The following is a 27,964-nucleotide window of genomic DNA, read 5'->3' on the forward strand; positions in this document are numbered from 1 at the left end:
ATCCAGGCAAAGGGTGGCTACTTTGAAGAATCTCAAATATAAACTATATTTTGATTTGTTTAACACTTTTACTACATCATTCCATATGTGTTGTTGCATGGTTTTGTTGTCTTCACTATTATTCTACAATCTAGAAAATACTAAAAGTAAAGAAAAACCCTTGAATGAGTAGGTGTGTCCAAACTTTTGACTGGTACTGTATATCCTCCTAATATTGTACAATTTGTGTTCATTGGCCTGGGCTATTGTTTGTTCGAATTCAAGTCCAGATTGATATCACTTTGTCAGTCAGAGTAGCCACTCATTTCGATCATTGGTGTGGTATTAAAAAAGATTAAAAGGCAGATTTTTTCCAGACCCTGCTAAACACTTTTTTAAATCTATGTGTGGAAATCCTGAAATCGCCTCTGCTCAACTGTAGCCTGTGCCACATGGCAAACATTATGGCTTCATTATAACGTTTTTTCTTCTTCAACAGTAAATGTACCAAGCATCGGATTGCATCTTGGTGCAAGGATTTGATTACAGAAAATGATAGTGTGCAGGGACGAGGGGTGGGGGGCTATAGATAAACAAAGCCCCATGCCTATGATTTCTGAATCTGGCTCTGAAAATAGAGAGACCCCATGCAAGAGGTTTGGTTATGTCTCATAGATTTAACTGCTGCTATGAATCTACTACCCTCCCACCAAATAACAGACAAGCCTGCCCATTAGGCACACACTGGTTTAATCAAGGTTGTTTCCACGTGATTTCAATGAAATTACGTTGAACCAACAGTTGAATTGATGTCTGTGCACAGTGGGTGTGTTCCCAACCACGAAGGAGGAGAAAATAAGTATTTGTATAACTAAATTCGTAGCCTACTTTCAGTTGGATTGAAATTGCTGGAGAGGACTGCCGATATTTCCAATAGTCAACACTTGGTTAGATGCTGAGAACGCTTCCCGTTGAAAATTTGATTTGATTAAATATGAAGTCTATGGCTGACACGAATTGTACTTTTGATCAACATGGGGACCCAAATGGAGATAGATTACTGCTCCAGGCGCTGTGGGATGATCTGCGAGCGCGACGGGAGTTTCTCACGTCACCTTATCTGCCCGCATGCTTTGCTTTCTTCATCCACATTCTCCTCTGCTCACCTTTCCTAGTATTTGAAGCGCTGGGATGTTTCTGGCCACGGATAAATTTCTATAGGATCTCTAGGAACGCTGAACCGTTGGGGCTGTGTTTTCAGCGATGGGTTGACTGCATTTGGAGGATTTTTATCAAATACCTGACAACTATTCTCCCGGCCAGCGCGCTCTACCAAAGCGTTCGGAATCCAATATTTCCAGAACTCGCGCCATCGTGGAGAGTGCTCATAGCGGAGGTTATCGCGTGCCTACTTCTATTCGATGCGCTGTTCTTCATATGGCATTATACCATGCATCGGTAAGCTTTTTGTTTTTATGAGGCATTTTGATGTGTAGTGATTCACTTCAGGTTGTGCATAATATGGCGGCATATTTCATATCATCTGACAAAATGACACTGCTCAGCTCAGCTCAGCAATAGAGTACCACAGTATGAGTCATTAAACCCCCAAAGCCTAGTAGTCATACAGGGAAATGGTTCCAGTCGTGTTACCGCCATTATTTTTTCCCATAGGAGATTTTAGAAACACTTAAAATAAGGTCTGTGTTTGGTGTAGATTTTACCCAGGCGTGACGTTTTGTATAACTGTGTAAGTCTCGCTAGGACATGGTGACTTATCAATATATATTGCCTGTATTTACCCCTCAAAAATGAAATGCAAATTAGCGGCTAATGTGGCAATCATAATGAACCACAAGTTCAAGTCACCTTGTCCGAGAGAGATTTACATGAGATTTACATGGTTATCAAAACGTCACACCATGGTAAGCCTACACGAAACACAGCCCTTATCATTTATTTTTGGCTCTAAATAAGGTTGTTGTTTCTAAAATCCCCTATGGGAAAAATGATTGGAACCATTTCTCTGTATGACACCGCCACTGTGGGATTCTCTAGATCAACTTGTAAGTCGCTCTGGATAAGAGCGTCTGTTAAATGACTTAAATGTAAATGTAATATCCACAGTTACAACCAATAGGTGGCAGTAAAATACCAAAATATGTACACATTTCATCCAAATATACTGAACAATAATATAAATGCAACAAGTAAAGTGTTGGTCCCATGTTTCATGAGCTGAAATAAAATATCCCAGAAATGTTCCATACACACATAAAGCTTATTTCTCTCAAATGTTGTGCACAAATTTGTTTACATCCCTGTTAGTGAGCATTTCTCCTTTGCCAAGATATTCCATCCACCTGACAGCTGTAACATATCAATAAGCTGATTAAACAGCATGATTATTACACAGGTGCACCTTGTACTTGGGACAATAAAAGGCCACTTTAAAATGTGCAGTTTTGTCACACAACACAATGCCACAGATGTCTCTAGTTTTGAGGGAGCGTGCAATTGGCATGCTGACTGCAGGAATTTCCACCAAAGCCAGCCCAGGACCTCCACATCCGGCTTTTTCACCTGCGGGATCGTCTGAGACAAGCGACCCGGACAGCTGGTGAAACTGTGGGTTTGCACAACCGAAGGATTTCTGCACAAACTGTCAGAAACTGACTCAGGGAAACTCATCTGCTTGCTCGTTGTCCTCATCAGCGTCTTTACCTGACTGCAGTTCGGCGTTGTAACCGTCTTCAGTGGGCAAATGCTCACCTTCGATGGCCGCTGGCACGCTGGAGAAGTGTGCACTTCATGGATGAATCCTGGTTTCAACTGTACCAGGCAGATGGCAGACAGTGTGTATGGTGTCATGTGGGAGAGCGGTTTGCTGAGGTCAACGTTGTGAACAGAGCGACCCATGGTGGGGTTATGGTATGGGCAGGCATAAACTACGGACAAAGAACACAATAGAATTTTATCGATGGCCATTTGAATGCAATCCTGAGGCCTATTGTCAGGCCATTCATCTGCGGCAATCACCTCATGTTTCAGCATGATAATGCACATCCCATGTCGCAAGGATCTGTACACAATTCCTGGAAGCTGAAAATGTCCCAGGTCTTCCATGGCCTGCATACTCACCAGAAATGTCACCCATTGAGCATGTTTGGGATGCTCTGGATGCTCTGGATTGATGTGTACGACAGCTTGTTCCCGCCCCAAAAAAGCTTCACTTCTCCTGGAGTTGCCTTGCCGTGAATGTCATGTCGACCGTACTCCTGTTCTTTCTGAAGCCGCATTGTGACTCTGGCAGCAGTTCCTCTGTGATGTTGTTCACCAGCCTGTGTTGCATCACCTTGGCCAGGACCTTGCTGAACGCCTTGGTGAAGCGTTCAGGTGCAGAAATATCCTCCCTTAAGTAGCTCTGCCGGGATGCTGTCAGCGCCAGGAGTATTGTTGTTCTTGAGAGAAGAGATGGCTGATAACACCTCTTGGAAGGTTGGCAAATGGTTGAGGTCTTGGCCAAATGGGTGGACGAACAGGCAGTTCTTCCAGGATGGAGTGGTCTGTAGGAGAATGCTGATTGAGTAGTGCTTCAAAGTGGTCAGCCCACTTCATCAGGATCTGGGTGGGACCTATTCTCACCTGGAGATTAGCCAGTATCATACGGTGATTTGTCCAGCATTCTGCACCTCTCATGGCACGTGTCAGCAGGCTGTCATTAGTATGAGAACGTCTCACTGTGACGTAGTCAATCAAGGTGTTTGGAATGTGGGTGCATCCATGATGTTGGATATTTGTTCTTCTGCTGGAACAAGGTGTTAGTGACAATGAGATCATGCACGGCACATAGAGTTAGCAGTCTCATGCCGTTCTCATTGACCTGGCCAACACCATGCCTACCCAGCATTCCATATTTTGTTGTTCTGTCCCACCCTTGCGTTGAGGCCACCCAGCAGAAAGATATTGTCATTCATGGGGATGCTGTGAATTGCCTCATCTAGTGATTGGTAGAAGCAGTCCTTTCTCTCATTTTCAGATGGTAGCGTTGGTGCGTATCCACTGAGAAGAGTAGCATAACGCATCTTGGCTGGGGGGATACGGAGAGACATGAGTCTTTCACTTATGCCAACAGGTGTTTCGGTGAGGCTGGGTAGAAGGCTGTTCTCAATTGCCAGTCCCACACCGTGCTGATGTTGTCCACCCAGAGGGTAACCTTTCCAGAAGAAGGTTTAACCTTCTCCCTCCTCTTTCAGGGAACCTTCATCCAGGAACCTGGTCTCACTCGGGGAAGCAATGTCAATGTTGTAGCACCTTAGTTCTGCAGAAATCAGAGCTGTTCTCCGATGGGTCTATCGTTATTATCGTCAGTGTCCAAAAGAGTTCTGATGTTCCATGTCGCCAGTCTCAGGGGAATAATTTTCTTTAGCATTTTTCGACCCCTGAGTGGAATTCCCGATAGGTGCAGTAGCCTATCCAGGATGGAGTGAGTGGGCAATTTTTAGGCCACCTTTTCTAGACCTCTCCCCAGCTGGGGTGAGCAGTGTGGCTCCTAAATAGGGATAATCAGTCACACAGTGGTCTGACGAGAGCAGCTTCCACTCAAGTCCCAGCTGCTGGCGACCATAGTAGCCCTGTGCCGCTGGCGTGCAAGGGTATGATTAAGGGCTCCCGGTGCATTCACTCCAGCCCCCATCACCAGACACCCCAACGCCGCCAGACTTTAGTCCGGTTTCTGGTTGATGGCTTCACCAAGGTCAGAAGCCGATACCTGCGCAAAGGAAGTTATTTTAAGTGCCGCTGAGGGTGCGCAATCCCCAACAGCACTACTTCACTGCAGGAAGGTGAAAGTCCAGTGACAAGGGGGAAACCCAGGACGACCAGTATCTTCCACAGCTGCAGGAGGCTGCCGGAACTCCAGTCTGTCGGCGTCCGCCTACCGCATGCCGCCAGCACGCTGCTTTTCTCTCAGGGTGTGATCCCCTAGCCTTTGTTGTACCAGATTAACCCACAAGGCAGTGGGACAGTGGTTGATTGCTTCCAGGACGTGTCCACAGAGGTGGGCCTGTACAGATGCATCTCTGGGGCCCACTGCTGCTCCCAGGTCCGCTGCCGGTTAGCCTGCAATTTCAAGACAACCAGTTAACGTGTGCCACCGTGAGGAGGCCCGCCAGGAGTGTTGGTCACGGAGAGGCTTTGTACCGGCAAGGGGAGACTTGTGCATGAAGATGCTGCCCAATTCACCACAAGGGCTTGCCGGCGGCAGCGAGCTGTAAGCGAGGGTATGCAAACCTGTGGTAAGCGGGCATGCCACTAAACTCTACCTAGGCACTACTGCACTAGACGTGTCACATGCACCCTGCGGTTGCCCATCGTGCGCACACACACACACACACACACACACACACACACACACACACACACACACACACACACACACACACACACACACACACACACACACACACACACACACACACACAATAATATTATTATGTGAAATATTATTACACACACATATACAGCACCAGTCAAAAGTTTGGACACACCTACTCTTTCAAGTGTTTTTCTTTATTTTTTACATTGTAGAATAATAGTGAATACATCAAAACTATGAAATAACACATATGGAATCATGTAGTAACCAAAAAAGTGTTGAACAAATCAAAATATATTTTATATTTGAGATTCTTCAAAGTAGCCAACCTTTGCCTGGATGACAGCTGTGCACACTCTTGGCATTCTCTCAACCAGCTTCATTAAGTAGTCATCTGGAATGCATTTCAATTAACAGGTGTGCCTTAAGTTAATATGTGGAATTACTTTCCTTCTTAATGCATTTGAGCCAATCAGTTGTGTTGTGACAAGGTAGGGGAGGTGTTCAGAAGATAACTGGCAACATAATTATTTCATAGTTTTGATGTCTTCACTGTTATTATACAATGTAAAAATAAAGAAACACTTGAATGAGTAGGTGTGTCCAAACTTTTGACTGGTACTGTATAATAAATAATGTTCTAACAAAATGTCCATATCAACAATCAAAATGATTGAAAATGAAATTCTAGCTAGATAAATAAAATGCTTCAAAGTTATATGCTCTACATGTATTTTCATTCAACAGTAGCCTAACCCACAAATTGCAAGGAAAATGTGTTTTGGCCTACCTTTCCTTGTAAATGAAGTCTATTCGTCTGTCTTTTAGGGTGAACCTCTCAGTGACAGCGTTGTACGTCCAAGGATAACAAAATTATCAAACCTGGCTTTCATTGGAACACTATTGTCCAAAGTGTTGTAAAACATCCCTCTGATCTCTGATCGGCTGTCTTATGTAGAATTATGTAGACACACCCCAAATGTGCAGAGTTTACCACAGACTTACACACAAATGTTTAGGCAATACGCATGCACAACATATGAAATAGTCTCAATGCAACAAATTAAGCTAGGCAAAGCAGTGATTCTTTTGCCTACCCTGTCCTTCCCATGGAAATAATAATGTCGCTAAAGGAGATGGCTGCCGTTTTACGATCCCGTAGCCAATTGTGCTATTGTGTATGTTTTTTTGCGTTATTTGTAACTTATTTTGTACATAATGTTTCTGCCACCATGTCTTATGACCGAAAAGAGCTTCTTGATATCAGGGCAGCGATTACTCAGCCCGTACTGGAGGAATTCTTCTTCAACGAGTCGAACGGGAAGGATTTACTTCGGACGCCCAACAGGGCCCTCATCCCCGTCATTCGCAGGAGGAAAAGACGGAGATATCGTGGACGACTGTCCGGGTGCCTTGTAAGGATCCGTCACCGACAGGGTAATCTACCTTTATCATCAGTCCTATTAGCCAACGTACAATCAATCGATAATAAAATAGATGAACTACGAGCACGTATATCCTATCAACGGGACATTAAATACTGTATCTTAAAACTTTAATATCTGAATGATGACATGATTAACATACAGCTGGCGGGTTCGGCAGGATAGAACAGTGTCCTATGTTTATTTGTAAACAACAGCTGGTGTGTGATCTAAGGAAGTCTCAAGGTTTTGCTTGCCTGACTGAGGTGGAGTATCTCATGATAAGCTGTTGACCACACTATTTACCAAGAGAGTTTACATCTATATTTTTCGTAGCTGTTTATAGACCACCGCAGACCGATGCTGGCACTAAAACCCACGCAATGAGCTGTATACGGCCATAAGCAAACAGGAAAACGCTCATCCAGAAGCGGTGCTCCTAGTAGCCGGAGACTTTAATGCAGGGAAACTCAAATACGTTCTACCTAATCTCTACCAGCATGTTAAATGTGCAACCAGAGGGAAAAAAACTCTAGACCACATTTACTCCACACACAGAGACGCGTGCAAAATTCTCCCTCACCCAACATTTGGCAAATCTGACCATAATTCTATCCTCCTGATTCCTGCTTACAAGCAAACACTAAAGCAGGAAGCAACAGTGACTCGTCAGATGAAGCAGATGCTAAGCTACAGAGCTGTTTTGCTTGCACAGACTGGAATATGTTCCGGGATTCCTCCGATGGCATTGAGGAGTACACCACATCAGTCACCTGCTTCATCAATAAGTGCACCGATGACATCGTCCCCACAGTGACCGTACGTACATACGACAACCAGAAGCAATGGATTACAGGCAACATCCGCACTGAGCTAAAGGGTAGAGCTGCCGCTTTCAAGGAGCAGGACTCTAGCCCGGAAGCTTATAAGAAATCCCGCTATACCCTCAGGGGCCCCTCAGGGGTGCATACTCAGTTCCCTCCTGTACTCCCTGTTCACTCATGACTGCATGGCCAGGTATGACTCCAAAACCATCATCAAGTTTGCCGATGACACAACAGTGGTAAGCCTGATCACCAACAACGATGAGACAGCCTATAGGGAGGAGGTCTGAGACCTGGCCATGTGGTGTCAGGAAAACAACCACTCCCTCAACGTGATCAAAACAAAGGAGATGATTGTGAACTACAGGAAAGGGAGGACCGAGTACGCCCCCATTCTCATCGATGGGGCTGTAGTGGGGCAGGTTGAGAGCTTCAAGTTCCTTGGTGTCCACATCGCCAACAAACTATCATGGTCCTAATACACTAAGACAGTCATGAATCAAATCAAATCAAGTTTATTTTATATAGCCCTTCGTACATCAGCTGATATCTCAAAGTGCTGTACAGAAACCCAGCCTAAAACCCCAAACAGCAAGCAATGCAGGTGTAGAAGCACGGTGGCTAGGAAAAACTCCCTAGAAAGGCCAAAACCTAGGAAGAAACCTAGAGAGGAACCAGGCTATGAGGGGTGGCCAGTCCTCTTCTGGCTGTGCCGGGTGGAGATTATAACAGAACTATGCCAAGATGTTCAAAATATTCATAAGTGACAAGCATGGTCAAATAATAATCATGAATAATTTTCAGTTGGCTTTTCATAGCCGATCATTAAGAGTTGAAAATAGCAGGTCTGGGACAGGTGGCGGTTCCATAACCGCAGGCAGAACAGTTGAAACTGGAATAGCAGCAAGGCCAGGTGGACTGGGGACAGCAAGGAGTCATCATGCCTGGTAGTCCTGAAGAGGGCACGACAAAGCCTATTCCCCCCCAGGAGACTGAAAAGATTTGGCATGGGTCCTCAGATCCAAGGATCCAAAAGGTTCTACAGCTGCACCATCGAGAGCATCCTGACTGGTTGCATCACTGCCTGGTATGGCAACTGCTCGGCCTCTGACCGCAAGGCACTACAGAGGGTAGTGCGTACGGCCCAGTACGTCACTGGGGCCAAGCTTCCTGCCATCCAGGACCTCTATACCAGGCGGTGTCAGAAGAAGGCCCTAAAAATTGTCAAAGACTCCAGCCACCCTAGTCATAGACTGTTCTCTCTGTTACCTCACGGGAAGCGGTACCGGAGCGCTAAGTCTATGTCCAAGAGGCTTCTTACAGCTTCTACCCCCAAGCCATAAGACTCCTGAACAGCTAATCAAAGGGCTACCCAGACCCCTCTTTTACACTGCTGCTACTCTCTGTTTATAATCTATGCATAGTCACTAACTCTACCTACATGTACATATTACCTCAATTACCTCGACTAATCGGTACCCCCACACATTGACTCTGTACCGGTACACCCTGTATATGGCCTCGCTACTGTTATTTTACTGCTGCTCTTTAATTATTTGTTACTTTTATTTTCTATTTTCTACTTTTTTTGTCTTAACTTCTTAAAGCGTTGTTGGTTAAGGGCTTGTAAGTAAGCATTTCACTTGAAGGTCTACACCTGTTGTATTCGGTGCATGTGACAAATAAAATGTGATTTGAACAGTGACTGGAGTCAGGAAGGAAGGCATGAATACCCTGGCTCCTTTCCTGAGTTTTTGATGCAGTTTTAGCAACTCTTGAGATTGAGCATGAAAACAACTAGAATCTTTGAGAACAAACATTAGATAACAAAAAATAATAATTATATAATTGGGATTTTTATTTGACCTTTCATAGCAGCTTTTTTTCTTAGATTATCACAGGTTAAGCATTGCCTACCCTGACTGCACGTCAATGCTTCTCAGGGCCTTCCTGTATGTAAGCATATCATGGCATCTGCCAAGAGTGTGCTTGCCCTGTAACTGCAGGGGTCACTGGTTCAATCACCAGAGCATTTCACAAGCGTTTCGCTACACTGGCAATAACATCTGCTAACCATGTGTATGTGACCAATAAAATGTGATTTGATTTGAGGTGTCACTGGTTCAATCACTAAAGGCTTCTCCTATTAATTCACCACACACCTATGTTTTTGATAATTTAGTTGTAACCCAGACAACAAAGTTATAGACCAACACAATACAGTGCATACACATCAAAGTTCTGTCTGTATGGTCCCCAGGGTTCCTTGGCTGTATCGGATGGTCCACCAGGCTCACCACCAGAACCGGATTACCTTTGCCCTGACTGCCCAGGATGCCAGCCCGGCTGAGCTCCTCTCCCTGCAGGTGCTGGCCCTGACCAGTGCCTGGGTGGTGGGCTGCCACCCTTTGAGCGAGGCCCTGTTCCACCTGCTCAACACCTGGCTGGCCGTAGAGGACCACTGTGGTTATGACCTGCCCTGGGCCCTCCATAGACTGCTGCCCTGCTTCGGAGGGGCCCCCTTCCACCAGGCACACCACCACGTCTACAGGGGGAACTACGCCCCCTACTTCAGGCACTGGGACTGGCTTTGTGGGACCTACCTGAGGGTAAGGGAGGAGGCAGGAAGGAAACATGGAGGGAGGACAATGAGGAGAAGGAGGAGGAGGAAAAGCCTGGGGTCTGACTGTGTATGTGCGCGGGCATGCGTGTGTTAAAATGTATGCAAGCAATGAAGCAATCAAATAACTGACAGGTCAGTTTTCACTCTCAAAATTATTATTTTTTATACAATTTTGTTGTTTTTCTAAGTACAACAAAACTTAAATCACATCAGGAGACCACTTTTGAGGTGTGGGGAAGAAAATAAAACTATATATTTTGCAGGTTTTAGTTCCCCTTTTAATTTCAATTGAGCACATCAAGAGACTGGTTTTTGGCTGGCAGTGTTTTTGTACTGCATGTGCAATAGCAGAGTTTGCAAAACAAAATACCACCCGATTTGATACAATTCATTCTACCAGGTTAGCCTACTTTGCAGTTAACATTTAATTTGGAAAGTTTACTGGAAGGCCTTTAGAAATTACTGTTTCGGAAATGTTAACTGACTTGCCTAGTTATAGTTTAAATGTAAAAAAAAATATCAAAAAAATTAACTGGCTGCACAAAGTGGTAGACACAGGCATTCCCATGCCATTGTATCTTCAGAAAGTTGCAATAAATACAAATCACAGATGCATTCTTTAATATTTTTACATGTAGGCTTTGGATTGAATGAATCTGGTGTGAAAATTAGCTTGCTAATAAAATCAGACAGTTAACGTCAGCTAGCTAAAGTTACAACATCAGATGAGCTAACATTAGTAACCTAACCAATTCGCTATAGTATTAACTGGTATACGACTCCTTGCCGTTCCTCAAGTTATAGCATGTTAGTTGCTTACTGGACCCTGGCAATCTGTGTGAAATGTTAACTAGCTAACAAACTAACCACTATGCTAACTAATGTTTTCCCTGTACAGTATGTGGTTAATTTTCAGAGTGAGAGAATTAGGTGAAAATGAGGCTTTGCGGATTCAGGGATCAAGTGTAGTTGGAGCTGGGCCTGGCTTAAACTGGGTGCCACTATAGAGGTGAAAGGAACACCACACACTTTCCCTCTTTCTCACTTTTGTTGATGTCCACAGACAGAAAGTGTACAATTTAATAATGTGCAGTGTAGCCCAAATATATTGTTTTTGTTGTGTTGAACTTGACAGTAACACGTGAGTGAGGGGGGATTATATATATTTTTTACTCAGTGAACGTTATTTTTGCCAATATAGCCTTGTGCACTTGATCGATGTCTACTATAGTGGCCACTATAATAGAGCAAAAATATAATGCCTGTTTGTTTCATTCTATTTCTACTTTAAGATGTTTTTTTCCCAATAGCAAAATTTGTGTGTGTGGTCACAAACGTTCCATTATAAAGGCTGGCATGGCTAACTGCAAAATTAGTGTATTGTTTTTTTCTGTAGACTTGTCATTTGCAGTAAAGTCTAGGCAACAAATAACATTGGATTGCTTGCTTTACATTTTTTAGCTGTGAGTCAGGTTCACACGAACCACTTTTTATTTTACACATGGAGACTGATCATGTAGATCATATTCTTTGTTGTTTAATTAGTTAAAACCTGCATCTCCCCCTAACAGGGATTTTTTGCATGTTTCAGTGCAACAAAAAAAAGGTCACCTTTTTGGGCCCTCAGCAGTTTGCATCCCTGTTAATGACAATCAGAAAATGTCATCACACTTTTTGGTGTTTTGTGTAACAGATGTCTCTTTCCATTCACTGCTGTTTGGAGGCTGTAAATATTTTGCGAGTGGATGAATGTCCGCGGGTAGCAACACATTTTTATAAATGTTATATACAGTTGAAGTCGGAAGTTTACATACACTTAGGTTGGAGTCATTAAAACTTGTTTTTCAACCACTCCACAAATTTCTTGTTAACAAACTATAGTTTTGGCAAGTCAGTTGTGTCATGCACAAAGTAGATGTCCTAAGTAATTTTTCCAACAATTGTTTACAGACAGATTATTTAACTTATAATTCACTGTATCACAATTCCAGTGGGTCAGAAGTTTACATACACTAAGTTTACTGTGCCTTTAAACAGCTTGGAAAATTCCAGAAAATGATGTCATGGCTTTAGGAGTTTCTGATAGGCTAATTGACATAATTTGAGTCAATTGTAGGTGTACCTGTTGATGTATTTCAAGGCCTACCTTCAAACTCAGTGCCTCTGCTTGACATCATGGAAAAATCTAAAGAAATCAGACAAGACCTCAGAAAAGAAATTGTAGACCTCCACAAGTCTGGTTCATCATTGGGAGCAATTTCCAAATGCCTGAAGGTACACAAGTATAAACACCATGGGACCACGCAGACGTCATACCGCTCAGGAAGGAGACACGTTCTGTCTCCTAGATATGAACATACTTTGGTGTGAAAAGTGCAAATCAGTTACAGAACAAGAGCAAAGGAGCTTGTGAAGATGCTGGAGGAAACCGGTACAAAAGTATCTATATCCACAGTATAACGAGTCCTATATCGACATAACCTGAACGGCTGCTCAGCAAGGAAGAAGCCACTGCTCCAAAACCTCCATAAAAAAAACAGACTACGGTTTGCAACTGCACATGGGGACAAAGATCGTACTTTTTGGAGAAATGTCCTCTGGTCTGATGAAGCAAAAATAGAACTGTTTGGCCATAATGACCATTGTTATGTTTGGAGGAAAAAGGGGGATGCTTGCAAGCCGAAGAACACCATCCCAACCGTGAAGCACGGGGGTGGCAGCATCATGTTGTGTGGGGGCTTTGCTGCAGGAGGGACTGTATTTGGCTAAGGTGTATGTAAACTTCCAACTTAACTGTATCTGCCTCACTCTCAGAGAAATAAGTTGTACTGCTTGGTTTTACACAGTTAAATGTAACAAATAACTACTTTTTTTATATTAAACAAATACATGTCTGAACTGTAAAGAAATGTGCAAATGAACCAAATGATACATTTGTGATATTTTTGCATATTACCCAGCATCCTTTTCTGCGTCTGAAGTTTTGAATTATAATATGTTGTTTCTCATATTTAGCTTATTCAAATTTGATGTTCATTTTCCAACTGAATAATGTTGTACTTTTAATTATACATTACACATTTTTTGAATGTTAATGTTTTACTGTAATGTGAACAACTGATCACAGTTATAAAAAGTGTTAGTTGTAAATGGCAACTCCAGCCACAACTATTTGTAAATAACTGTTGTAACATTGGCTGAGAAGATGCTTTGGTCAATCAAGGTAACATTTGCATGGCTAATTACAATGGTCAATGTGGTTAATTATTAGGTCTATTTGTAAAAGTATGTTTGGAAGATATTATAAATACACTTTATTTGTAAAGAAAATACAAAATACCAAATCATCCTCTAGTAGCCTCATGGGTGGAATGTTATTCATATTTTTCAGTATTTCATTTTTTTTTTAAGTGTATCGCCGAAAATCTGGTGTTTCTTTTTAAAACGGTTCTGTTATATTTCAGTCTGCTGTGAGGTAAATAAAGCGTAATATTGGGATGCAACCTCAACGCTATATATCACATGGTGCAGGCTTTTTAAGCCCATTCCCATGTGTGTGAGGTGTATACTTTTGTTTCAAAGTAGATTTATGTAATACTAGCAAGAAACACTCTTTGTGACCTTGATTCAGCCAACTGCAGTAAAAGGTTATTAATTGATCATGCTAGTATACTATAATACAATGACTTTGATTGGCAGTGATGTAAAGCACTTAAGTAAAAATACTTAAAAGTACTATTTAAGTCGTTTTTCGGGGTATCTGTACTTTCCTTCACTATTTATATTTTTGACAACTTTTACTCCACTACATTCCTAAAGAAAACATGTACTTTTTACTCCCATACATTTTCCCTGACATCAAAAAAGTACCTGTTCAAAGAATCAGGAAGGACAGAATTGTGGTCCAATTCACGCACCTATCAATATCATGCGTTGTCATCCCCACTGGCTTTGATCTGGCTGAGTCACAAAACACAAGTACTGAGTTTGTAAATAATGTCTGAGTGTTGGAGTGTGCTCCTGTCTGTAAAAAAAAACAAGAACATCGTGCTGTTTGGTTTGCTTAATATAAGGAATTTGATGTATAGCATTTACTTGTACTTTTTATACTTTTACTCAAGTATGACAATTGAGTACTTTTTCTAGCACTGTACTTAATTACATTTAAAACTAGATCGTTTTAGACTTTTACTCAAGTCATATTTTACTTGTTGACTTTTACTTAAAAAAGTAAAGATGCCTTAATCGAAAATGACTCAAGTATGACAATTGAGTACTTTTTCCACCACTGTTGATTGGTCAACTACATATAAATATTTGTTTACACTAAATTAGAATTGTAGTAAATACATAAATACTAATAAGTTTGAGAAATATACATAAAATGTACTTAAGGTTTATTCAAAGTACAGTGCATTCTGAAAGTATTCAGACCCCTTCCCCTTTTCCACATTTTGTTAACAAAAAGTACATTTCACTCTACTTGAACTCAATCACAGATAATGTTTTCTGGCATACGGCTAAGTACTGAGTAGTAACTGCTGTATTTCATTAAGACGCGGTTTCATAATAATGTCAGAATGGTGGTCCTGGAAAGTTTACATGATGCAGAATCAGAGTCCATAAATACCCTGGAAGACCACAAGATGTCTTCATTGAGTCAATTTCTGACTAATTGTAACAAGGGGCTCAAGTCAATAACTTGCAACATGTAGGCTACTCAGTAGAGTCACAGTGTGGTTGGGGAGAAATAGATGCTAGACTGAGAGCGAAACCATGAATCATAGACACAGGAAATAGTTGTTTTTTACAGTACACTAGTCTAGTGTGTGTGTGTGTTGAGGCTACAACGACAACATTTTGTAAATTGTCCCCCCAAAAAAGGATTCCCCCATATCAGTGATAGTCAGTTTAGCACTGATTGAGGAGATGAAAGTTACTAATAGTACAACAGTAAAGCCCTGAGCAGCATAGAGCACAGCTGGAATAGTAAGTCTATAGTAATAGTAATACCTACATGTTTCAAGCAGACCACCACTATGGGTGGGCACCCTGTGCCCAAGGAAGCGAAGGCAACCTGCCTAAATTATTACCGCCCCGTAGCACTCACGTCGGTAGCCATGAAGTGTTTTAAAGGCTGCTCATGCCTTACATCAACAGCATCCTCCCGGATACCCTAAACCCACTCCAATTTGCATACTGCCCCAACAGATCCACAGATGACGCAATCTCAATCGCACTCCACACTGCACTTTCCCACATGGACAAAAGTGAGAATGCTGTTCATTGACTACAGCTCAGCGTTAAAAACACCATAGTGCCCACAAAGCTCATCACTAAGCTAAGGACCCTGGAACTAAACACTTCCCTCTGCAACTGGATCCTGGACTTCCTGATGGGACGCCCCCAGGTGGTAAGGGTAGGCAACAACACGTCTGCCACGGTGATCCTCAACACTGGGGGCCCTCAGGGGTGTGTACTTAGTCCCCTCCTGTACTCCCTGTTCACCCAAAACTGCATGGCCAAACACAACTCAAACACCATCATCAAGTTTGCTGACGACACAACAATGGTATGCCTGATCACCGACAACGATGAGACAGCCTATAGGGAGGAGGTCAGAGACCTAGCAGTGTGGTGCCAGGACAACAACCTCTCCCTCAATGTGAGCAAGACAAAGGAGCTGATCGTGGACTACAGGAAAACGCGGGCCGAACAGGCCCCCATTAACATCAACGACGCTGTAGTGGAGCGGGTCGAGATTTTCTAGTTCCTTGATGTCCACATCACCAACGAACTATCATGGTCCAAACACACCAGGACAGTCGTTAAGAGGGCACAACAACACCTTTTCCGCCTCAGGAGACTGAAAAGATTTGGCATGGGTCCCCAGATCCTCAAAAAGTTCTACAGCTGCACCATCGAGAGCATCCTGACCAGTTGCATCACCACCTGGTATGGCAACTGCTCAGCATCTGACCGTAAGGCGCTACAGAGGGTAGTGCGTACGGCCCAGTACAACACTGGGGCCAAGTTTCCTGCCATCCAGGACCTATATACTAGGCGGTGTCAGAGGAAAGCCCTAAAAATTGTCAGAGACTCCAGTCACCCAAGTCAAAGACTGTTTAATCTGCTTCCGCATGGCAAGCGGTACCGGAATGCCAAGTCTAGGACCAAAAGGCTCCTTAACAGCTTCTACCCCCAAGCCATAAGACTGCTGAATAATTAATAAAAAGGCCCCCGGACTATTTACATTGACACCCCCCCCCCCTTCCATTTGTTATGTACACTGCTGTTAGTAGCTGTTTATTATCTATGCATAGTCACTTCACCCCTACCTACATGTACAAATTACCTCGACTAACCTGTATCCCCACACATTGACTCGGTACCGGTGCCCCCTATATATAGCCTCGTTATTGTTATTTTATTGTGTTACTTTTTATAATTTTTTACTTTAGTTTATTTCGTAAATATTTTCTAAACTCTTTCTTGAACTGCACTGTTGGTTAAGGGCTTATAAATCAGCATTTCACGGTAAGGTCTACACATGTTGTATTCGGCGTATGTGACAAATAAAGCTTGATTTGATTTGAAGTCTCTGTGCAGAGCGTGGTAATGTGCAGATAGTTTCAGACATCCCTAAATGTCATTACACTCCACAGACATCTTTGTGCATCCACTAGAGCTCCTGAATGAGCTGCTGCTGCCTGCGGTACAGTACAGAACAGTAGTGTTTATTCCTGGCGACGTGTGGCTCGCCCTAGCTGTGATGAACATTGGTGGGGGTTGAAGGGGGAAGACAGGCCCGGGGCCATCCCTGGAGGATGCAGGCACACACCTAGCTCTTCACCACAGCTAGTCCACATGTCAACATGACCTCAGCACAGCTTCCTCAGTACAATTGGCCTCCCACAAGTGTGCCAACTACTGTATCTCCCTGATCAGTGGGGCTGTGGGGCAGAGAGCTGGCTGAATGGAGGGCAGCATCGTCGACCGTACGCCACACATCCCCCTGTCCTCATTACAGGCAATTAGGAGGTTTCCTCCCGTGTAAATACTCACGTTCGATGATTCCTTACATCTCACAGCTCCCTCCCCCTTTCTCTCGCTTGCTCAGTCTCTCTCTGTATCTCTGTCTCTCTCTCTCTCTCTCTCCATCTCTCTTTTCTCATCTTGCTCTGTCTCGCTCTGCCTCTCTCTCTTCTACTAAACCTCTCTGTTCTTCTTTATCTGTGTATCTATTATTTATTCTCTCTCCTCTTCTCCGTTGTACTATTCCTATGAGCATGGATAGATAATTACACAAAATCCCAGCTGGAAAGAACACCCACAAACACGCCCTTGCACAACTGACAGAGTAGACACATACAATGACAGAGTAAAGTTTAGGTCTATGTGATGTCTTGTTGTCCAGCTGCAGGGCAGGATGAGGGGGATCAGCGTAAGGAGCTGGGTTGCTATTGAGATGATCTGATATGGGCCTGAGGGATCCAGAGGGAGGGATGGGATGGTAGCTGTCCCACGTCAGAGAAAAGGCAGGGCAGGATGACAAATCAAAACACATTTTCTAGCTTTGATAAACTAGTGTATTACTTAAACATAACAATTGCACAATTATGCCTAAGTGTGTTTCACATCCAGAAAAAAACTTGATTTCATAAATCTGGCACATGCACCATTACACAAAGAGTAAGAATCTATTTTTTATGATAGTCAATTGATGGGTCATACACTGCATGTTTTGAGAATCGTGTCATTCTGTAGCATGAGCAGTAGCCATAGAAACCACATTCATGAGATATCGTCAGCACAACCATTAAAGACTTCCTATTTCAACATGCTTCCTAGACTTGGGCATTAGTTGACAGTGGCCAGACTCCTCTTTTCAGTGGTTTCTGTAAATATTAAATTAGTGAGCTCCTACACCGAGGCTTGCATGCTAGCATGTTGACGTCCAGTCGTCCAGTAATTGGTTAGGGTCCTTGCCCTCTGGTCTGCAGCCATATATAGACGGCCTCTGCTTTCATCTAACACGAGACGACAGAGGTCACTGATCTCATAGTTTCCTATTTTCTTCTTGCCAAAACATCGCAATGCACTTGTCATTAATATGGTGATTTCAAAGAGCTGTGTCTGTGGTTGTGAATAACTCAGACATGTAGTTGTATGACGTAGGACTCTTCAAAAAAAGTGTGTCGATGTTACTTAACTTTTCATATTTTGCAGTTAATGAGCTTTGATGCACGTATTTGATTGGTGGAGGCATGTTTTGTCAAGTGTTATGTGTATTGTTGAACTAATACTTTCATTAATATTACATTTTGTGTAAGGGCTCTGTTCTATGGAAGCCCATTTCAAACAAAGAAAATATGAGATAGTGAGTTATTATTATGAGATAGCAAGTCATAAATGTGTTGTGTGTGTGTCTATGTGTGTGTGTGTGTGTGTGTGTGCGTATGTGTGTGTGTGTGCATGTCTATGTGAGAGAGCGAGTGAGAGTTTGTGTTAATATTGTTCCATTTTAATGCATTGGAGAGTTTTGTTGATGTGAGTTGGTGCCTGTTTGATGATGTCTGGTTGACATCCGATTTAATTCATTCATTCATTCAATTCAATCCATTAAAGGGCAATCTGGGATTGGTACATACATTTTTGGACTTTTATATAAATTATTAATATATAGACGTTGATTCTTGAAGAATGTAACTTAGAAATGCCTCATGAGCAACAGTCTTACCCCATCAGAACCCCAAATATAAGCTTGTTTTACTCCATTGTTTGTAGACAATGTAATTATAAACAAACACTGCATAGCTTCAAAACACAGTTAAAACTATCATTTTGATCTCCATTCCTCAGCTGTTTACCAAATAAAATAGCCAGGATTGCCTCTCGGAAGTGAGCCAGCCAGCTTTGTTAATGTTTGAATTGCAGATTGTTCCTTTAAAAGGGGTCAACCTGCAGGACTGTCCATGATCCAGAATTACTATCTCATAATAATAACTTACTATCTAATAATTATGACTCACTATATCATAACTCGTAGTCAGAAATGTCTTTCTGGGTGGCGTGAACCGCTTCCAGACTATTCATATAACTAGTGTTATTTGTATTTCTGTTGTTGTTGTTTTTTATGACCATTTTCTTTGTCTCTGAATCTCTGAATCAATCCACATCACGGGAAGGAAATTTAAAGGAAATGTTCCCATGTCCTTATATACTCTGTTATGTTTTTGTGTTATCACAGGGTTTAAACTAGCTGCTTGGGAAAGCCAATAGCTCCTCCATGTTTCTGCTTCCCTGCATGTGTCCCTCCTCAGTGTGTTGACAAGGGTGACACTAGCCCTCTTAGAGAGGGAGACACCATGCCTACACAGACTGGCATACAGTCAACTGGCCCTTGCACTGTGTCAGTGTACTGGGTACTGTTTAGCTGGGCACAGTAGGCCTACTGCTACATCAAGTCCAGAGTCTATAGCTTTCTTAAAAACGCTTATGGCTTCAAAGTGATTATCAAATCTGTGAAGGCAACACCACAACCTTAGGAAAATGTTCTTGGCCTACTACAAGTGCTTCTACACCAAGTCATTATATCACAACTGCAAGAGTCATGCATCTTTACACAACATTTTGGAGCACATTCTTTTTATTTACATCCACTATGTGCATTGGTACATGAAAATGACATTACATGATAATAACATGCCTTGACACCGCTGCTGCTGTTGATATAAGTCCATCAAGAAGAGCATTGGAAGCAAAGGAACCATGTTAACAGTTCATTTTCTCTCCGTGTTTTGAAGCGTACAAAAAAGCTTTGAAGGACAGGTTTTCCATCCAGAGCAGCTGTCTGCATCTGCAGTTTGTCATAGCGAGCGACAGGCAGACCATCAGGCAGACCATCCATTGTGTTCATTAGCTGGGCTTCCAGTCAGTTTCCCATGGTTCTGTGTTTGTGTGACATGTGTAAACTATGGCCTGTGAGCTGATACTGTGGTACGCAACTGTCCCAACCTCAGAGTTCTGCTTCCTAGTCCTGAGAGCCCCCTTTCTAAAGTGTTGCATTATGTTCATAGTTGTCAGGCCAAGGGAGAAATGGATAATGATTCCTGATGAAGATGTTATGATCATTTATATTCAATGGTATTTTTTAAACTATTCATTGTATGAAAATATAATTATTTATGCACTCTAAGACTGCAGTTTTGCTGCTTCAGTATTTTACAATAGGATTCACAAAGCAACCAGAACAACAGGTAACAAAATATAATATTCACAAAATATCTATAAATTAAGGCTGTTTCCTACAATATGGTCAGAGTATGTGCTGTATGTTCACCCTCTGTATGCATATCCATGTTATACAATTTTACATAAATAAATTCATCAATAAATAGGCTTTCACATTATCAAGCAGCAGAGAACTGTATTACATTTGTATTAGAAGAACACAGAACAACAAGAGAGGACCCCACACAGGACTCCTTAAGTCTCACAGAGGAGGGGAGGAGAGACATGAGGTGCCACCCCCCTCCTCTCATCCTCAGCCTGTCCATGATAACAGGCCAAATGCAGGTAAATCCTTTCCTTAAACGTGAAGGATGGCAGGGCCGGGGGGAGAGGGATGGGGATAGTAGAGGTGAAGGGACAGAGATGGGGTTTTCAGGGTGGTGATGGTGGGGGCACATGGGGGTACATGTAGGTCAGTGAGTTATGCTACACTCTTAGAAAAAAAGGTGCTACCTAGAACCTAGAAGAGTTCCACGGCTTTAAATAACCTTTTTGTTCCAGGTAGAATGCTTTCGGGTTCCATGTAAAACCCTTTCCACAGAAGGTTCTACATGGAACCCAAAAGGGTTCTACTTGGAACCAAAAAGAGTTCTACCTGGAACCAAAAGGGTACTCCAATGGGGACAGCCGAAAAACCCCTTCGGAACCCTTTTTCTAAGAGTATAAGTAGAGTCTGTTTCTATTAACGTTAGTAGAACAAAAATAGGACAGCACTCCGGTGAATAAACTTAAAAGAACATATTTGTACTGCATCACAAATGTTTGTTGTCGTGACACTGATTGCCATTGCCTCCTATGCACGCTGAAGAAAGGCTCATACCCGAAAAGTTTGTGTAGCAATAAAAATATGTTCATTTAAGTTTATTCATTGGAGTGCTGTCCTATTGTTTTGTACATACAATGGCTCAACACCCGGTCCAAGTTTATACAATCTTTTCATGTTTCTATTAGTAACCATGGAATCTTGACAGACCCCCCCCCCCCCCCCCCCAGTCGTGAGTGGCGGAGCACGTTTCTCAGTGCCAACACCTCCTTATCTGTGCAGAGGAGTGGGAGAGAATGGCTCACATGTCATGTGACTGACTCTCTGAGGACAATGTGGGAAGGTGGGTGAGATAACCCAGATAACCCAGTCCACCCTAACCTCTGACCTCAGCCCAAGTGCCAGGGGGAGGTGGTGGGGGTGAGGATGAGGGCAGGCCCCTAGCAGAAGTCCAGTCCAGTCAGGTTTTTGCTTCCCCTTGGGAAGCCTGTTGCTGTTACTGTTAGAGAGACAGGTAAATTAAGTGTGGATTAGTGTTAGCGTCTAGGGGGAGAACAGAGATAAGTGTCAGAGAAGGAGAGCTAACGCTCCCCCTGTGAGGTCCCACCAGCTAGGCCTAATGGACAGTACTGTATGCCTGGGTGCTGTGTGGCTAAAAGGATAGTTTATTCTTGAAGGTCCATACTTTTTTAGTCATTCAGAATGATGAATTCGTATCGTAGACGTTGTACTGTAGAAAATAACATACATTTTCCTGAAATTCAAAATATAAATTTACAATGTACAAAGTGTAGGAGTTTAGATTAATCATAGTTGCAGATACAACATAGTCCTGTTCTCCCTTGTCAATGCTCACTCTTCCTTTTTGTTTCTCTTCTCAACTGTTCTCAATGGTGATACCAGATTCAATTCAGGGTCTGTGTATTCTAATGCCACCATTTTGTTCTTAGTTTTTGCTTTGTTCCATCCAAACCCTGTCATTTCTCTTCACCACTGTCTTTCTCCATGTCCATATGACTAGCAGGGTGTGTAGACTGGCTATCTGCAGCCACACTCTGCCACCACCATGCCCTCAAACCTATACTTGTACGTGACCACTCCTGTGTCATCCAGGTAAAGCAGGGAGATAGGATCCAGCTTGGTAGGCACACAGCAGGCTCGCACCACCCTCTGCGGGCTCTTCATGCTCACCAGTGTCTGGACGATGGCGTGCTTGGTGGGCGTCACGTGTTCGGTCAGTGGATACGCGCAGATGCCGCTGCACTCAAAGGCCTCGTACCCAGCCGGCGCTAGGATCCAGCTGTCCCAGCCGATGTCTTCAAACTCCACATAGAGGGACTGTTTCATGCACTGGTTGCCCTTGGCGTTGCGGCGTATCCTAGAGGCTGTGTCATAGATTAGGTTAGAGTGCATCTGGATCAGGGCCTCTTCGTCCTGCTCTTCCTGGCCCCGGCTCAGCTCCCCCCATAGCCCATTCAGCCCCAGCCCCAGGTCACCCTGAAGCACCGCCTCCGAAGTCTCGTGTCCAATCATCTCGTTCAGCTCCTGCTTCTCATCACGGTGATCACCGCTCTGGTCATTGGAGAAGACGATCATCAGGGGTTTGTGTTTGTCCTCTGGGCTGGTGTCTATTTCCATCTCTTCCCTAAATGTCCTCCTCCCCTCTTCCTCTCCTTCTCCCTCGCCCTCTGCCAGTGCCTGCCCTCCGTTCCCCTCAGAGGCCAGGCTTGCTATGTGCACCTCCAGCCTGTGGGTTGTGCCGTACTCTGACTTGCGCCAGCGTTGGACAGCAGCGGTCAGGTCAAAGGCCTCCCAGCCGTTATCAGTACCATAGACCTGCCGTGATGCCAGCTCCACTAACTGCTCCCGTCCTCCACCTCCTCCTCCTTTCTCAGTGTCCTCCCCTGTTCTGTTGTCCTCCCCTGTTCTGTTGTCCTCCTCTGTTCTATTGTTCTCCCCTGTTCCATCCTGCTGCTCCAGCTCATAGATGGTCACCTTGCGGTCGACCCCGGCGTAGAGGTTGCAGTTGGTCTGGACCAGGGTGTAGAGACGCAGCTCTGCGGCGGTGATGCGCTCATGTTGGGGGAAGGATACGTTGAAGAGCAGAGGGTGTCGTCTCACCCCTCCACTACCCAAACTGCAGGGAGGTGAGTCTGCGGGAGAGGAATACACAGAGACAAAGGCTGTTCATCAGGAGTTCTCCTTGTTGATGCTTTGAATAGACCACCATTGTACTACACTTCATGCAGAATTGGAAGTACAGCAAGAGCCAAGATTTTGTCCAACACACTTCCGAGAGGCAATTGCAGCTTTACTGTAACATCCCATTCAACATTGAACTAGATCAAGTTGAATGAATATGTACAGTTGAAGTCAGAAGTTTACATACACCTAGGTTGGAGTCATTAAAACTTGTTTTTCAACCACTCCACAAATTACTTGTTAACAAACTTTAGTTTTGGCAAGTCGGTCAGGACATCTGCTTTGTGCAGGCCACAAGTAATTTTTCCAACAATTGTTTACAGACAGATTATTTAACTTATAATTCACTGTATCACAATTCCAGTGGGTCAGAAGTTTACATACACTAAGTTGACTGTGCCTTTATACAGCTTGGAAAATTCCAGAAAATTATGTCATGGCTTTAGGAGCTTCTGATAGGCTAATTGACATAATTTGAGTCAATTGGAGGTGTACCTGTGGATGTTTTTCAAGGCCTACCTTGCAACTCGGTGCCTCTTTGCTTGACATCATGGGAAAATCAAAAGAATTCAGCCAAGACCTCAGAAAGAAAATTGTGGACCTCCACAAGTCTGGTTCATCCTTGGGAGCAATTTCCAAACGCCTGAAGGTACCACGTTCATCTGTACAAACAATAGTACGCAAGTAGAAACACCATGGGACCACGCAGCCATCATACCGTTCAGGAAGGAGACGTGTTTTGTCTCCTAGAGATGAACGTACTTTGGTGCGAAAGTGCGAATCAATCCCAGAACAACAGCAAAGGACCTTGTGAAGATGCTGGAGGAAACAGGTACAAAAGTATCTATATCCACAGGTAAACGAGTCCTATATCAACATAACCCGAAAGGCCGCTCAGCAAGGAAGAAGCCACTGCTCCAAAACCGCCATAAAAAAGCCAGACTATGGTTTGCAACTGCACATGGGGACAAAGATCGCACTTTTTGGAGAAATGTCCTCTGGTCTGATGAATCAAAAATAGAACTGTTTGGCCATGATGACCATCGTTATGTTTGGAGGAAAAAGGGGGATGCTTGCAAGCCGAAGAACACCATCCCAACCGTGAAGCACGGGGTGGCAGCATCATGTTGTGGGGGTGCTTTGCTGCAGGAGGGACTGGTGCACTTCACAAAATAGATGGCCTCATGAGGAAGGAAAATCATGTGGATATATTGAAGCAACATCTCAAGACATCAGGAAGTTAAAGCTTGGTCGCAAATGGGTCTTGCAAATGGACAATGACCCCAAGCATACTTCCAACGTTGTGGCAAAATGGCTTGAGGACAACAAAGTCAAGGTATTGGAGTGGCAATCACAAAGCCTTGACCTCAATCCTATAGAAAATTGGTGGGCAGAACTGAAAAAGTGTGTGGGAGCAAGGAGGCCTACACACCTGACTCAGTTACACCAGCTCTGTCAGGAGGAATGGGCCAAAATTCACCCAACTTATTGTGGGAAGCTTGTGGAAGGCTACCCGAAACGTTTGACCCAAGTTAAACAATTTAAAGGCAATACTACCAAATACTAATTGAGTGTACGTAAACTTCTGACCCACTGGGAATGTGGTGAAAGAAATAAAAGCTGAAATAAATCATTCTCTCTACTATTATTCTGACATTTCACATTCTTAAAATAAAGTGGTGATCCTAACTGACCTAAGAAAGGGCATTTTTACTAGGATTAAATGTCAGGAATTGTGAAAAACAGAGTCTAAATGTATTTGGCTAAGGTGTATGTAAACTTCTGACTTCAACTGTAATTGTATTTGTTTTTAAATAAATTATGAGAAATTCACCTTGAAATATTTTGGATCTTCTCAACCAAATAATTAAAAAACACTCTCAATTATTTAAGATGCTACAGTATTTGTAAAATAAAAAATGTATTACAAATCTTATTGAAAATGTTTATCCTTCATTGTTTTTACACTATGCAGGCATGTGTTGACCTTCTACAGGTCAATTTTGATACGTAATACATTTTTGATGAACAGTTCTGATAATAATACTTTAATTATAAAGTTATTATACAGCATATTCATTATTTCTTTCTCCAAATGAAAGCGAAGAACACCATCTAACACCGTCAATCATTTGATACCAAATACAGTACAGCGGTTCTCTACCTTCATTCTTGAAGCTGCGGATGATGTTGGAGGTGGGCATGGCGGTGCGGTCATTGGCGAAGCGGTTGTACAACTCCATCATGTACTCAGGAGGCTCCACACAGGCACTGCCAGGTGGCTGGGCAGGAGGGCCCAGGTCAGACAGGTTGAAGGTCCGGAGAAACTGGCCTCTCAGATTCACCAGCAGGCTCTGCATGTCCACATCACTGTCTTGCTCCAACAGAGATGGGTCTATGACTCCCCTGTGGCTGTCCCTCAGCCCGGGAGCAGGGTGATGCCTCTCTGGGGCAAGGGAGATGGGGCTGCCCTGCCCAGACAGGGGCCACATCAGGAGCAGCAAGAAGAGCAGGGGGAAGAGGATCCGGGTGATAAAGGTAGCTTCCAACCTGGGGAGCCCAGTTTCCGCCATGGAGAGGAGTGGTACTGTTGTTGTGTCCACAGGGATGATCCAAGGTTGTTTACGATTGAACACAATTAGATCTATCACACGTGTTAATCCAATGGTCCACATTCAGCTTGATGAAGGGTGAGAAACAGCAACCGTGTTTTTCTCTTGCTGATCCGGGTGGTTGTCGGTTCTCTGGGGACTTAAAAGGTGCTGTTGAACCTTGGAGTTGATCAGTGTGGAGGTCTGTGTTCTGTCGCTCTCTCTGTGTGTTCCTCTCTCTATGTGTTCCTTTCTCTGTGTGTGGCTTGGAACCCAGATAAACTGCTTTTATTCCAGATCTTACACCCTTTATCCTCATGCACACCTTTTGATGTTGTTTACCAAAGAGTTGGAGTTCCGGTGAAAGGGTGGCTTTGCGGCATCCAACGGAGGCATCTGTTTTGTTTTTTCTCCCAGTATATCCCTCTGTTCTCTCGCTCTCTCTCTCGCTCTCTCTCTCCCCCCTCTGTCTCTCGCTCTCTCTCTCGCTCTCTCTCTCCCCCCTCTGTTCTCTCGCTCTCTCTCTCGCTCTCTCTCTCCCCCCTCTGTCTCTCGCTCTCTCTCTCTCCCTTTCTCTCTCTCTCTCCCTCTCGCTTTCTTTCTGTCCCTTATCTATGATATGGTAAGCTCTGCATTTCTTGTGTGTGTGTGTGTGTGTGTGTGTGTGTGTGTGTGTGTGTGTGTGTGTGTGTGTGTGTGTGTGTGTGTGTGTGTGTGTGTGTGTGTGTGTGCGTGTGCGTGCGTGCGTGCGTATTATCTCACTACTTCCTTAATGACGATTTTGTAAACATTAGCCTCTTCCTTGTGAAAGCAATATTTTTTGGGTCAGAAAATCAGGCAGGGATGATCTTGTTTATGTGTTTATTTGTTTTGTAAATGGTGGAGCTGCAGATACAGAACTTTGCTCCATTGACCAGTTCTTGTTGACAAATCCGTAAAGGGTTTGTTGATGTTGATGAATGCGACAGGATATGTCGGTTGGACAGTACCTTCCCAAATTAAATCTAATTTTAATGAGGTGTGAGATGTAATGGGTACGGATTAAAGATTTGTTGGACATCAGTAAATCTGCACAAAACAAACAGATTGAGATCAGCTGATGAGAACAGCACAGCGCATAATCCTGCATTTCGTTTTCATTTTATGACAGAAGTTATATTATTTCATAAATCAGTTGTAATACTTAAAAATGTAATCCTAAAAAGCATTTATTTTATTTTGAGAAAAAGTATAATGAGAGAGGAATATGTTGAGTTTATTTCCAAAATGCTTTATCCACCAATTATTCACATTTATGTTTTTCATCAGAAATGATTGCTAATTGGTACCTTCGTGTGTATAAAATATTACTGTTCTCAGATTTTTATTCATATATTTCAGATGTCTATGAAGGTTTTTTGTTGTTGTTTTGCGAAACGCTATGTATCCACTGTTTAGTTATAATGGAATGTTCATATCCTGTATATTTGACTGTGATATGTGATTGTCTCACCTAGATATCTTAAGTTGTAAATGTTTTACATACAGAGCTCATATTACTGTATGAATTATAAAAAATAATAATATTGATGTTACAAATGTATCATTTGTACATTTCTTTATAAATTATTTTTGTTATTTGTTACATTTAACTGTGTGACTTGTTTCTCTGAGTGAGGCAGATATGCACTGAGTGTACAAAACATTAAGAACACCTGCTCTTTCCATGACATACAGTGCATTTGGAAAGTATTCAGACCCCTTGACTTTTCCCATCATGTTTTTTCCCCTGATCAATCTACACACAATACCCCATGATGACGTATTACATTTTTTTTTTTGAAAATGTATTAAAAATTAATTACAAATAAAAAACAGAAATACCTTATTTACATAAGTATTCACACCC

General features: G+C 43.1%; 2 protein-coding genes across 4 annotated transcripts; one reads left to right on the forward strand and one right to left on the reverse strand.

Moving 5' to 3' along the window:
* The first annotated feature begins 853 nt into the window (after window positions 1-853).
* LOC139545172 (cholesterol 25-hydroxylase-like protein) lies at window positions 854-14,312 on the forward strand. Of its 3 annotated transcripts, none has more exons than XM_071352648.1 (3): window positions 858-1,437; window positions 6,624-6,793; window positions 9,865-14,312. In XM_071352648.1, exons 1-3 carry the CDS (start codon window positions 1,417-1,419, stop codon window positions 10,319-10,321), a joined length of 648 nt encoding a protein of 215 aa, XP_071208749.1. In that variant the 5' UTR covers window positions 858-1,416; the 3' UTR covers window positions 10,322-14,312. The 3 variants fall into 3 exon arrangements, 2 of the variants coding, with proteins under 2 accessions (XP_071208748.1, XP_071208749.1); XR_011669005.1 differs by having other exon boundaries at window positions 1,328-1,437; window positions 6,608-6,793; window positions 9,865-10,004; XM_071352647.1 differs by lacking the exon at window positions 6,624-6,793 and having other exon boundaries at window positions 854-1,437.
* A 5,546-nt stretch (window positions 14,313-19,858) lies between these two features.
* LOC139545175 (bone morphogenetic protein 10-like) lies at window positions 19,859-26,520 on the reverse strand. The gene is made up of 2 exons (XM_071352651.1): window positions 25,650-26,520; window positions 19,859-23,436 (listed from the first exon to the last, which is right to left on the reverse strand). The coding sequence occupies exons 1-2, from the start codon at window positions 26,158-26,160 to the stop codon at window positions 22,322-22,324; spliced, it is 1,626 nt and encodes a 541-aa protein (XP_071208752.1). The 5' UTR covers window positions 26,161-26,520; the 3' UTR covers window positions 19,859-22,321.
* Between the last annotated feature and the right edge of the window lie 1,444 nt (window positions 26,521-27,964).

Source organism: Salvelinus alpinus, chromosome 19 (genome assembly GCF_045679555.1).
Source record: "Salvelinus alpinus chromosome 19, SLU_Salpinus.1, whole genome shotgun sequence".
NCBI lineage: Eukaryota > Metazoa > Chordata > Actinopteri > Salmoniformes > Salmonidae > Salvelinus > Salvelinus alpinus.

Coding starts and splice junctions, on each gene's coding strand:
- LOC139545172 (XM_071352647.1), top strand. CDS start 974: ATGAAGTCTATGGCTGACACGAATTGTACTTTTGATCAACATGGGGAC. Junction 1,438..9,864: donor TGGCATTATACCATGCATCG/GTAAGCTTTTTG, acceptor TATGGTCCCCAG/GGTTCCTTGGCTGTATCGGA.
- LOC139545175 (XM_071352651.1), bottom strand. CDS start 26,160: ATGTGGACCATTGGATTAACACGTGTGATAGATCTAATTGTGTTCAAT. Junction 23,437..25,649: donor CCGCAGCTTCAAGAATGAAG/GTAGAGAACCGC, acceptor CCTCTCCCGCAG/ACTCACCTCCCTGCAGTTTG.